This window comes from Mustela nigripes, chromosome 13 (assembly GCF_022355385.1).
Source record: "Mustela nigripes isolate SB6536 chromosome 13, MUSNIG.SB6536, whole genome shotgun sequence".
NCBI lineage: Eukaryota > Metazoa > Chordata > Mammalia > Carnivora > Mustelidae > Mustela > Mustela nigripes.
Genome location: NC_081569.1, coordinates 61,094,879 through 61,107,671, shown reverse-complemented (window position 1 = coordinate 61,107,671; position 12,793 = coordinate 61,094,879). Strand labels below are relative to the sequence as shown.

Sequence of the window (12,793 nt, the reverse complement as noted above, 5' to 3'; positions counted from 1 at the left end):
TATGTTTGTTTCCTTTGTATAAATACCCAGTACTGCAATTGCTGGGTCATAGGGTAGTTCTATTTTTAACTTTTTGAAGAGCCTCCAAACTGTTTTCCATAGTCAGTCCAGGGACATAGGGGTCTCAAATCAGTTTGGTAACCTCGATGGTAACCTTCTCCCCCTGCCTGCAGAAGCCTGTGGTGATGCTCAAGGAGTTTCTCCAGGATCTGTCTCCTCCTTGCTCTCCATTCCATACACTCTTTCCCTGGTCTGGTGCCCCAAGTTTCAGCCCTGCCTCTTCTCCTGGCCCCTCTGCATATATCCTTGGTCTGTCTCTGGAGATTGTTGCTGTTATTCTCCATGGTCCTCTGCTCTGCAGCCCACGGGCTAATCCCACCTCTTCCCCAGGCTCTGCCTGGGTTCAGTGCTGTGGGCTCTAGCAGTGCAGGATGATATTTTATACTGCAATAATAATCAATGACAATAACAAACAAGAGCTGGAAGGCTCATGGAACATAAAGGGAAATTGCTACTGTTAATTTTTACCCACTTTGGTGAGTGTCCACAGACCAGATTTTGGTACCAAAAACTTAGGATTTATTTATTTATTCATTTATTTTTAAAAAGATTTTATTTATTTATTTGACACACAGAGAGAGATCACAAGTAGGCAGAGCAGCAGGCGGGGGTGGGAGGAAGCAGGCTCCCTGCTGAGCAGAGAGCCCGATGAGGGGCTTGATGCCAGGACCCTGAGACCATGACTTGAGCCGAAGGCAGTGGCTTAACCCACTGAGCCACCCAGGTGCCCCAAAACTTAGGATTTAGTCAGAGCCAGAACCAAAGAGCAAAGTCTCTTTTTACTTATGCTTCCCCCCAGAGACTGACACCTCTTACCAGACTAAAGATTTCTTCCTACTCAAAGCCTCAGTATGTTTATAAGGAGTCACTTACACAAGCCCAAGTGTGAAGGTAAAGAACCATGCTGACTCTCCTTGGGCTTCTTACCTATTCATCTTTCTCCCTGCTCTTCCATTAAGTTTCTTGACCTCTGAGGTCATGACCTACAAGAATCTTCAGTAGCTATAGGCATTTGGCCTGTCTTCACAACTGCATGATGCAGAAATCTATTTCCTAACAGGGGCTAATTCATTAGAATGAAGGGAGGAGACAGGAGACATGCAAGATATGTGGCTGTTTGTTATTTATTCTTACCTCATTTGATCCTGGCAGAAACACATCAACTGTGCTGGCTTTTGGTTCTGTGACTGGATGAACCAATAAAGCACTTCCTGAAAAAAAAGAGAAGAAATGAAGTTGAATATCATTCTAAGAGGCCTGAAAACATCCTCCTTTCAGTGCTTTTGTGGTGTTAGAGACCACTCAACTATGAACTTGGTGAAAGTAGAGACCTTGGTTAGTTGAACCAATGATTCATCAGAGAGATGCATTGTAAGATAGAGGACTGGTGCTCAAAATGGGACTGTATTATTACTTATCATTTATCCACTTAGGGTGTATCAGGATAATAGGGAGGGACCCTGACACAGTCTATCAGTCTCATTTGCACATAGCTGCTAGTGTGCCAGGAGTCTGAAAGAGCCATCACATTACTCCAGGTGCATCACTGTCCACTGTAAGTGATTTTGCAAATGGTGAGCCTACATGGTTCTGTTATCCAGAACCATGATTAGCACAGAGTAGAGTATATCCATGGACAGTTATCATTAGGAAGGCTGTAATTCTCTTAAAGGCAATCTAGGTTATTAATTTTGTTTTGACTGTGGTACCACATGTATGTAAATTTCATCCATTTATGAATTCACTCTTTAATTGTACAAATATTTACTGAGTTCCAGGTGAGTGCTAGGTATAATGCTAGGCTCTGGAGATACAGTGGCAAATAAGACAATGTCCCTGCCCTCATGGGAGTTTGCAGTCAGTAAAGACAGATATTACAATTTATTTAGAATTAGACCAAATACCAAAAAGGCAAACACACAAAATGGAATGAAAGTTATGTAATAAAAGGGACTGAGTTTGACTAGTTAGGGTGTAATTAGCTATTAGAAGCAATTCTGGTCAGGGAATTGTTCTCGAAGGGAGCAGCTATTTAAACTGAGACCCAAGAAAGAAGGGAGAGGTAGCATTAGGCTTTTTACATTTTGATTTCCACATTTTATTTTATTTTTAAAGATTTTTATTTATTTGACAGACAGAGATCACAAGTAGGCAGAGAGGCAGTCAGAGAGAAAGAGGAGGAAGCAGGCTCCCTGCTGAGCACAGAGCCCAATGTGGGGCTCGATCTCAGGACTCTGGGATCATGACCTGAGCCGAAGGCAGAGACTTTAACCCACTGAGCCACCCAGGCACCCCGATTTCCACTTTTTAGAAACAGAATGCACCTTTTAGGCAACTCTCTGTTCAGCTTGGTTTTTGAGTCCTATTTCTGAGATGATAAATTTCCATATCCTGGATTTGGTGGTCAACCCTTGTTAAAAAAGAGGCCATCACCACCACCACTACCACCAATTACTGTATTTTACCTATGACGTAAGCTCTCAATCTTTACTGTGACCCTCTGGTCTACTGTTTTCTACTTCCATTCCCTATAGGGGTATCATTAGGCTCAGGAGTGGAACCAGAACAAGAATCTCAAATTGCGTCCACAAATAGGATGGATTTATATGAAGTTAACAACATGAGAAGTGAGAAGAGATCTATCATTCCACAGAAGAGAGCTATCACTCCACTAATATACTAAAAATCTTTTTTTTTTTTAAGATTTTATTTATTTATTTGACAGAGAGAGATCACAAGCAGACAGAGAGGCAGGCAGAGAGAGAGACAGGGAAGCAGGCTCCCTGCTGAGCAGAGAGCCCGATGTGGGACTCGATCCCAGGACCCTGAGATCATGACCCGAGCTGAAGGCAGCGGCTTAACCCACTGAGCCACCCAGGCGCCCCTATATTAAAAATCTTAATGACAGAATTTCTTTTACTTTTATTTTTTAGTTTTCTTGAGACTAGGGATTTATTTTTCTTTAGTGCTCTTATACTAGGAAATGTAACAAAAACATAATTACAGCATTTATCATAACAATAATTAATCAAGAAATGCTCACCCAGCATGTATTCATCTTCTACTCCAAAAGTGTCTAATTCCTCTGGGAACTCTATCCACAGAGGTCTGCGGAAAGAGAAAAAAAAAAAATTCTTATTTCAACATCATTAGATGTTTTATTGTGGTTAAATCACTTATATTTTCAATTTTATAATTACTCAAAGGAAATTGGAAAAACCAAATAGCCAAGACTCTTCATGATTTAAGATTTTATGAGCAACTGGCAGGATTACTATATATTTTCTAATGTGAAAAAGTGATTTACTTGCTGAAATGCTCCAATGAAAGACTGAGAATTCTGGTACCTGTAATTTTTCCTTCTGATTGTTGAGTACTAAGTACTACTCTGAAGGCAGAATTAGAGTTCTGTACAAATAAAATGCTTAACACATTCAGCATGGTACAAATTGTTTGTAAAACCATAGTTTATAATGATATAAAATCTGTGCCACGTTTTCATGCTGCCACAGCCTTTCATGCATCCTTAATCATTATCTATTTAAAAGAAAAGAATTGGTATTACTTGTTTTCAAGCAGGCAGTGGTTTGGGAGGGTTGAGAAACTTGTGTGGTTTTTTTTTTTTTAATTATTGTTTTACACAACTATCTAGGAGGCATCTGGGCTTAAAAGATAATAAAATCTTTAATATCTGTGCATCTGGATATCAACCTAATGGTTCTAATATTTTTTTTCAACCTCATGAGTAAAGGGTATTCTTTAGTAAGAGAAACTTATTTTTAGTTTATTCACTAGCCTTTGTAATAATGTATCCCTTTCCTACTGAATAGTAGTAAGGAAGCAATAGTCTCAATCTGGTTAATGTCTAGAATCATGACAAATCTAGATCTTGAGACCTACCCAAGGAGATTCCTAGTAGGTCTGGAGGTGTGGCCCTAGAATCTACAGTTTTAAAGAGCTCCCCTGGTGATTCTCATCTGAGCCAGGTTTAGGATCAGCTAATCTGGAAGCCTCATTGTATTATGTGTGTCTCTGCAACATTCTCTAACCTAGAAAGTTGCTTTTTCACACCCTGCCTCTAAAATAGGACCAGAATAGAATTTATACACTGGGAAAAATGTTCACCTCAAACTTGGAATGGTTTAACCCTAAGGTAAGATTGAGCCCAGAATAAATTGTTCTTCATGAGAGGATTCTTGTGGATTAAATAGAAAATTCAGTTACGGTCACTTCTTTTTCTTTGAAAAATCGGTCTCCTCTCAAATATTAACACTTGAATCACAAAGTAGTAGGGGATGTGGCTTTTTTTAGACCTTAACTCTTTGGCCCTTCTCACAGTTGGTGCTCAGTAATCTGAAGGGCACTTGATGAAACACATGGCTTTTCTCTTGAAATCACGGTGTAATTACTCCATTCCCCAATGGCCAGGGGGTTTTCTGGTGTTGTCAACCGGGGAAGCCTGTTTACCTCATGACGGGCTGGGCTGTCACGTGTGCGCAGTAGAACAGAGAATACCAATAGGGCAGGAGGGTGTAGCGCTGCCGGATGGCTTCCCGGATGAGCTGCGTGTATTCCTCCCCAAAGAGCCAGGGTTCCCGCCGTTTGGTGTTCATGGTGGCGTGGCCACGGAAGAAAGGCTGGTAGGCTCCAGCCTGGTACCATCGCACTAGCAGCTCTGCCTCCGGATTCCCAATGAAGCCGCCTACGTCAGCTGATTAGACAGTGAGAGAGAGGCTGAGTGAGGCAGAAAGGCCGAATGAGGCAAAGAGGCCGAGTGAGGCAACCAGGCTTCTAACAAACGTTGCACCCAGGTAAGGTAAGGGCTTGAAGACTGCCAGGACAAATGTGCTATATGTGCACTTATAAAATCCAAGAACAACACTGTGGCCTGAAATTAGGGGGCACATATTTTAAAACTTTGCCTGTTTGGGGTATCTGACAATATTCTCTTTGAATCCTCTCTTATCAAAATGTCTGAGGTCTGGGGAGCCTGGGTGGCTCAGTCCCTTAAACATCTGCCTTCCAGGGTCCTGGCATCAAGCCCCTCAGACTGAGCTCCACATTGGGCTACCTGCTCAGAGGGGAGCTTGCTTTTCTCTCCCCCTCTGCCCTTCTCCCTGCTTATGCTCTCTCAAATAAATAAATACAATCTTAAAAAAAAAAAAAAGGGGTCAGAGGTTTTACTACAAGATCAATATATCTGTATGTTCCCAAACCTAGAAATTGTAAAATGTTGACCTGATTCATTACGTCTGTGTTTAGTAGTGTGGTGGGGGTTTTGGCAATTGGTTTCTTTTTTTTAAGATATTATTTACTTGCCAGAGATTGAGAGAGAGAGAGAGTGTGCGAGCAAGCAAGCACAAGCAGGGCGAGTGGTAGGGATAGGGAGAGAGAGAAGTGGGCTCCCTGCTGAGCAGAGAGCCAGAGGTGGAGCTCATTTCCAGGATCCTAGCCCAAGGCAGACACTTAACCAACTGAGCCACCCAGGCACCCCTTGATTTCCTTTTGAAAGCAGTAGCTCAAGCAAGATAAAAATTGTAGAACTAAAGAAAAACATCAGAATTAGAAATTTTAGGTATAATTTCATGTTTAGTCCTTAAGCAGGATACATATTCCTTGTATGTGGACCAATGCCATAAGAAAAACATTTATCAAAAAGTGAGGTTAGGGGTGCCTGGAAGGTTCAGTTGTTGGGCAGCTGCCTTCGGCTCGGGTTGTGATACTGGGGTCCCCCATGGGACCCCCATGGGGCTACCTGCTTGGCGGGAAGCCTGCTTCTCCCTCTCCCACTTCCCCTGCTTGTGTTCCCTCTCTCGCTGTCTCTCTCTCTCTGTCAAATAAATAAATAAATAAATAAAATCTTAAAAAAAAAAAAGTGACGTTAACTTCTATTCCTACAGAAAACAAGGAGCAGCGGGAACTATTCATATGCTGAGCACCCTCCATATTGAGATTTCTCATCTGCAGAGAATTTCTAGGATTTAGGGAAGGCAGCCCATCAGGGAATCGTATTTTAACTAAATTTATCTTTCCCAAGAGCATATCTTTTTTTTTTTAAGTTAAAATACGTTGTAGAATTTTAAACCTGCTGAGTAAAAAGCATTTCTGTAAGGCTGATTTCTGATTTGCTAAATTCTTTGTACTCTCCATTTTTCTCACTTTGAAGAAGAAAAGGTATGTTTCAGGAAAAGAAATTCAGTTCTCAAGAGCATCTGAGGAGGAATCAGAAAAAGAGGGAAAGAAGCACTCGGGCTCTCTGATGACTTTATTTCATGTCCTCATTTCAGACAAGACAAACTGGAAGGGTCCTTTCACTTTCCTCATTTTCTTGTTCCCACAGTTATCCCTGCTGGAAACTGCTAATGAGAAGGCATTTATGACCAGCCTTGTTGGAAAACACCCTTGCTTTTTATTTTCTCTCACTTCAAGCCTGCAGATATCATCTTACCTCCGCAAAAAGAGATCCCAGTAATGCTGAGGGTGAGTAACATAGGGATAGAAATTTTCAGGTAGCTCCATTCGGCTGTGTTGTCACCTGTCCACACAGCACCTTGGATCACCGGTAACAAGGTATTAAAACAAAACAAAACATACAAATCAGACCATGCAGTCAATTTCATAGATTCCTTATTTGAAATAGACAAGTTAATATAAGGGAAAACATTTCTTTCTGACCTTAAAATATATAAATTCTGGTTTCTGCAATGAAAATATATTAATCTTCTAATGTGAAGAAGTTCTTAAAATCCACAAAACATTTTGTGAAAAATGTTCTGAAATGGTACTTATTTTTTTGAAGTATAACTCCAGCCTGATTTTAGGAGAAATATTTAAAAAATCAACTTTACTGGGAGTGCCTGAGTGGCTCAGTGGGTTAAGCCTCTGTCTTTAGCTCAGGTCATGATCTCAGGCTCCTGGGATTGAGCCCCGCTTTGGGCTCTCCGCTCAGCAGGGAGCCTGCTTCCCTTCCTCTCTCTCTCTCTGTCAGCCTCTCTGTCTACTTGTGATTTCTGTCAAATAAAGAAATAAAATCTTTTTTTAAAAAATCAACCTTACTAAAATATAATTTACATATAATAAATGTACCTATTTTAAGTGAAGAGTTTGATGAGTTTTGAAACCTGTAACTGTCACCACAAGCAGGGTACAGAACCACTTCCTTAATTGTAAAAGATTACATGGGCTTCTTCGTAGTAAATAATCCTCCACTTTACCCAACCATTGATGTGAGTTCTTGAAGTCTTTTCCAGAATTTCATATAAACGGTAACATAAAACATACTATTTTGTGTTCTAGTTTTTTTCACTCAGCATGATGGTGTAGCTTATTTCTTTTTATTTGATTAATAGTATTCCATATATGGATATACCACAAGTTGTTTATCCAATCACCTACTGAGGGACGTCTGAATTCTTCCCAAGTTTTGGCTATTATGAAGAAGCTGCTATAAACATTTGTGTCTTTGCATGATGTATGTTTTTTTTTTATTTTTTTTATTTTTAAAGATTTTATTTATTTATTTGACAGACAGAGATCAGAAGCAGGCAGAGAGAGAGGAGGAAGCAGGCTCCCCGCAGAGCAGAGAGCCCGATGCGGGGCTCAATCCCCAAACCCCGGGATCATGACCTGAGCCGAAGGCAGAGGCTTTAACCCGCTGAGCCACCCAGGCGCCCCAACATGATGTATGTTTTTGATTTCTCTTGGGTAACTAGTTGGGAAGGGAATTGGTGGGTCTATGTTCAGTGTATGTTGAACACCTAAAAAAACTCCAGGGGTGCCTGGGTGGCTCAGTGGGTTAAAGCCTCTGCTTTCGGCTCAGGTCATGATCCCAGGGTCCTGGGATCGAGCCCTGCATTGGGCTCCCTGCTGGGCGGGGAGCCTGCTCCCCACCCCTCACTCCTGCCCTGCTCTGCCTGCCTCTCTGCCTATTTGTGATCTGTCTGTCAAATAAATAAATAAAACCCTCCAAACTGGGGGTGCCTGGGTGGCACAGTCGGTTGGTTTCAGCACAGATGGTGATCTCAGGGTGATGAGATCAAGCCCCACATCAGACTCTGTGCTCAGTGTAGAGTCTGCTTAAGATTCTCTCTCCCCATCTCCCCACAGCACCCTGCCCCCCACCCTCCTTATGCTCTCTCTCAAATAAATAAAATCTTTTTTTTTTTTTTTTTAAAGAAAACTCCAAAGTGTTTGGCACATCGCTATACTGCTTTTGCAGTATCAGTACATGACCATTTCGGTCTCTCTACATTCTTGGCAACAGTTGGTGGTGTCAGTCTTTTTAATTCTAGCTACTGAAATGGATGTGTAGTGATGTCTCTCTGTGGTTTCAATTTGTATTTCCCTACAGACTAATAAAGTTGAGCATCATTTCATGTATTTATTGATCATTCATGTGTCTTCTTTTGTAAAGTGTCTATTCAAATCTTTTCCTTATTTTTAAAAGTAGCTGTCTTTAACTGTAAAAGTTCTTTATATATTTTAGATACAAGTTCTTTGACAGATATTTATGTATATTGCAGATATTTTCTCTAATCTGTGGCTTGACTTTCATTTTTTTAATATCTTTGAAAGGGTAGAGGTTTTTAATTTTGATGAAAGTACAGATTAGCACTTCCCTTCCTTTTATGGTTCATGCTTTTTGTGTTCTATCCGAGAAATCTTGTCTATCTCAAAGTCACAAAGATTTTTTTATGTTTCCTTTTAGAAGTTTTTTGTTTTAGCTTTTATAGTTTAGGTCTATATTCCATTTTGAATTACTTTTTGGGTACTGAGAGGTAAGGGTTGAGGTTTTTTCCCTCTCCTTCCTCCCCCCAACTCCTTACTCAGTGTTCTGACACTGTTTATTGAAAAACTCCTTTCTCCTCTGAATTGCCTTGGCAACTCTGTTCCTAATTAATTGATCATCTCTGTGTTGGACTCTTTCTGGATTCTTTATTCTGTCCCATTCATTTATATGTCTATTCCTCTACCCCCTCTCAAAAAAAAAAACACAACCCTCTATTATTTAAGAGGAGTGGTACCGACTACATAAAGGAGACATCACAGTAGCAAGAAAGATAGTTAACACTTACAAGCCCTTACTGAGCCAGGTGATTCTACCTCGCCTGTAGTAGCCCACTTGAATCATTACAACCCTACCAGGTAAGCACTATTTAACTTCATTTTACAGACGACATAAATACGGCAAACAGGGGTGGTTCTAATATACCCCCAGTAACACAGTTACTACGTGGTAGAGGCAGGACTAAGCTCAGGCAGTCTGACTCTAAAGCCACTGCTCTTGATCACTGTATAGTATACAAGAATTTGTGAAGATGGATTATGTACCATTAAAGAGATTCACAAAAGAAAAAAAAAAGTCTTGTTTTACTAAATCTAGATTAGTCCTGAAGCATTTTTGTCTATCTTCTACCAAAATAGCTTTGGTAGCTATTTTTGTTTTAATCTTCCACAGAAATTTTTGGCTGTTATATGGGCAGCAAAGAAGGATCTTTTCGAGGGATTGTTTTTTTGTTTTTAAAGGTACTCTAATAATTTCGCCTTGACTTCAAATGAGATAAAATGGTTTCGAAGTCGACATGGTAGTATTCTCATTAAGAAAGAAAGTTCATGTAAAAGCATGCAGATATTTTCATGTCTCATATGGTGTTCAGTCAGAAGTACTCTCTGGCTGTCAGTCTAAGCTTAACACTTGACACAGTAGTGTTCTCTGCAATGGGTCACTTTGGGGCAGGCGGAGTTTCACACTGAGCACTGAAGGCTAGGCAGTAGGCCAATATTTAAGGGATCAGAGATTACTTAGTATGCATATCTTTTATCATCTTTTTTTAAACTACCACTTAAAAGTGTTTTCATTAAAAACACTTGGCTTTTTTTAGTGATTAAAAATGACACTTGAGAACATGGAAAATAGGGATAGGTAAAAAGAAGAAAATTTAAAAATAAATCACTCATAATCACCAAGGTACTAAACTTACTGATTTTTTTTTTTAAGATTTTGTTTGTTTATTTGACAGAGAGAGATCACAAGTAGGCAGAGAGGCAGGCAGAGTGAGAGGGGGAAGCAGGCTCCCTGCTGAGCAGAGAGCCCGATGTGGGGCTCAATCCCAGGACCCTGGGATCATGACCGGAGCCGAAGGCAAAGGCTTAACCTACTGAGCCACCCAGGCGCCCCTAAACTTACTGATTTAGATTCCTATCTATCTATCTATCTATTTATTTATTTATTATTTATTTTCAGCATAACTATTCATTATTTTTTCACCACACCCAGTGCTCCATGCAATCCATGCCCTCTATAATACCCACCACCTGGTACCCCAACCTCCCACCCCCCCGCCACTTCAAACCCCTCAGATTGTTTTTCAGAGTCCATAGTCTCTCATGGTTCACCTCCCCTTCCAATTTCCCCCAACTCCCTTCTCCTCTCTAACTCCCCATGTCCTCCATGCTATTTGTTATGCTCCACAAATAAGTGATTCCTATCTATATTTTTAAAACAAAATCATGATAATATACTACAAACACATTTAAGCATTTTTGCTTTTTTCTCCCCATTTATCATGATGTCACAAACATTTGCTCATGCAACTGAGGCTACAATTTTATCTTACTTTTTTTAAAAGATTTTATTTATTCACTTGACAGAGATTACTAGGCAGAGACACAGGCAGGGGGGTGGGAGGAAGCAGGCTCCCCACTAAGTAGAGAGCCTGATGCATGGCTTGATTCCAGGACCCTAAGATTGTGGCCCGAGCTGAAGGCAGAGGCTTTAACCCACTGAGCCACTCAGGTGCCCCGAGGCTACAATTTTAAATAGTCTTAAAATAGTTTATCATATGTACATATCATATTTTTATAAATATTCCTTTATTTGTATTTTATTTCATTTTCTGCTTCAGGAACCAATGTGGTGAGCATCTCTCTGCACATGAATCTTTGCCTCAGATGACAGTATTTTGGCCTTTTGAAGGGTGCCCCAGGGGCTGGTTTTCAGGGTTGTAAAATAATAATGTCTATAATACAGTAAAGGCTGGATTCTTCAAACTAGGACCTAAGCTCCCAGTTACTTAGGTAACTGGGCAGGGGACTTAAAATACTTAAACAATATTAATTTAATTTAATTTAATTAATGTAACAGTATTAATAACTAAAATACTTAACTAAATTAACTAAACAGAGGACTTAAAATAGCCTTCCTCCTGAAAGGTGGCTAAGTTGAATTAGATCTGCATTAGCTAGTAAACTGGATCCAGTTATAGATGGCCCTGACCAAAAGCAACAGCCAGGTCTATTTTAAGTCATATGGCTAAGTGAAACAGGTGGTTGAGGGAATGTCTAAGAAGTGTATTTTCCCTGGTTTAGACAAATTGAACAGAATCAGAGATGACCATCCCAGCAAACTGAGATACTATGAAGTCATTCTCCCAGCAACCAAGTGGCCATTTCTTCAATGGGAAATAAGTAACTAAACTTTATTAAAATAGATGTGTCTCAGGACAAAAGGCATACTTCAGGGCATGTCACTTGCTACAATCAAAGGCGTGCCCAATCGCTACAAATAGTTTAAGAAAAAAAAGCAAGCTGCTAATTTAGGTTTAATTCTGATCGTATGTGCCATTCCTTACCATACTTTTGTGATCCAGAAAAGAAAGAACGGGTAAGAACAAAGGGTCTCTCCTTTCCCTTAGATCGTTGTATTAGTCCTTCTGCAGTAGCCATTTGCTACAAAGACAAAGGAGAAAAAAATTTCAAAGGGATGATTAGATTAGAGCATTGTGCAGACATCCCTAATAAGCTACTGGACATGCAAAAATTAAATAGTAGGTGGGAATGTAAAATGGGAAATATGAAAATAAATCCACCAAATAATTTTCATGATGTAATGAAACTACTCTAAATTCCCCTATTAAGAGTAGAAAATTATCTTTGCTCAAAATAGAAATAAAAATAGTAAATAATATGCTAACATATTCAATGCTTATTATAACTAGGCATTTTATAAAATTTTCTCATATAATCTATAGAACATCTGAGATTGACCATTTTCGTTTATTAAAAAAAAAAAGCAAATGAGAACAAAAAACTGAGATTCAGAGAGGTTAAATGACTGGACCTGGCCTACATAAGAAAATTCTCTGTAGTAGTTTGCAGTTATAGCAAGAGACTTTTAAAGAGGTAAACACATACTATCTGAACTGTGCTATATGTAGCCAGTAACTCACACTGGAAAACAGACCAGTTGGTGGGAGGGCCACAGGAACACAGTTATAGTGAAAATAAGAAAGAACAATGGATATCAATTAGGGCAAATAATAACTGACAAATGTTTTGGATGTGATTGGCAAATGGAAGACAATTCTACCACCTTCTAATGGGAAGGCTAAGTAGTTAATGAGGGCTTTCTACATTTAAAAACCTGTTTTTAGGGGTGCCTGGGTGGCTCAGTGGGTTAAGACTCTGCCTTCAGCTCAGGTCATGACCTCGGGGTCCTGGGATTGAGCCCTGCATCTGCTCTCTGCTCTGTGGGGAGACTGCTTCCCCCCCCAACCCTCTGCCTGCCTCTCTGCCTACTTGTGATCTGTCAAATAAAATCTTTAAAAAAAAAAAAACCCTATTTTTAGAAATTCTACATCTATGTTCTAAATCTTTTAAAATAAGATTTTATTTATTTGATGAGAGACACAGAAAGAGAGGGAACACAAGCAGAGGGAGTGGGAGGGGGAGAAGC

General features: G+C 39.9%; 1 protein-coding gene across 5 annotated transcripts in view; it reads right to left on the bottom strand.

Moving 5' to 3' along the window:
• GANC (glucosidase alpha, neutral C) overlaps window positions 1–12,793 on the bottom strand; it is a 74,403-nt gene that overhangs the window by 15,358 nt on the left and 46,252 nt on the right. For all 5 annotated transcript variants that reach the window (XM_059372609.1, XM_059372607.1, XM_059372610.1 and 2 more), the window contains 5 exons: window positions 11,691–11,787; window positions 6,509–6,610; window positions 4,528–4,771; window positions 3,104–3,168; window positions 1,195–1,271 (listed from right to left, as the gene is read on the bottom strand). In XM_059372609.1, coding sequence (XP_059228592.1) covers window positions 1,195–1,271; window positions 3,104–3,168; window positions 4,528–4,771; window positions 6,509–6,610; window positions 11,691–11,787 — 585 coding nt within the window. The remainder of the gene's footprint in view (window positions 1–1,194; window positions 1,272–3,103; window positions 3,169–4,527; window positions 4,772–6,508; window positions 6,611–11,690; window positions 11,788–12,793) is intronic.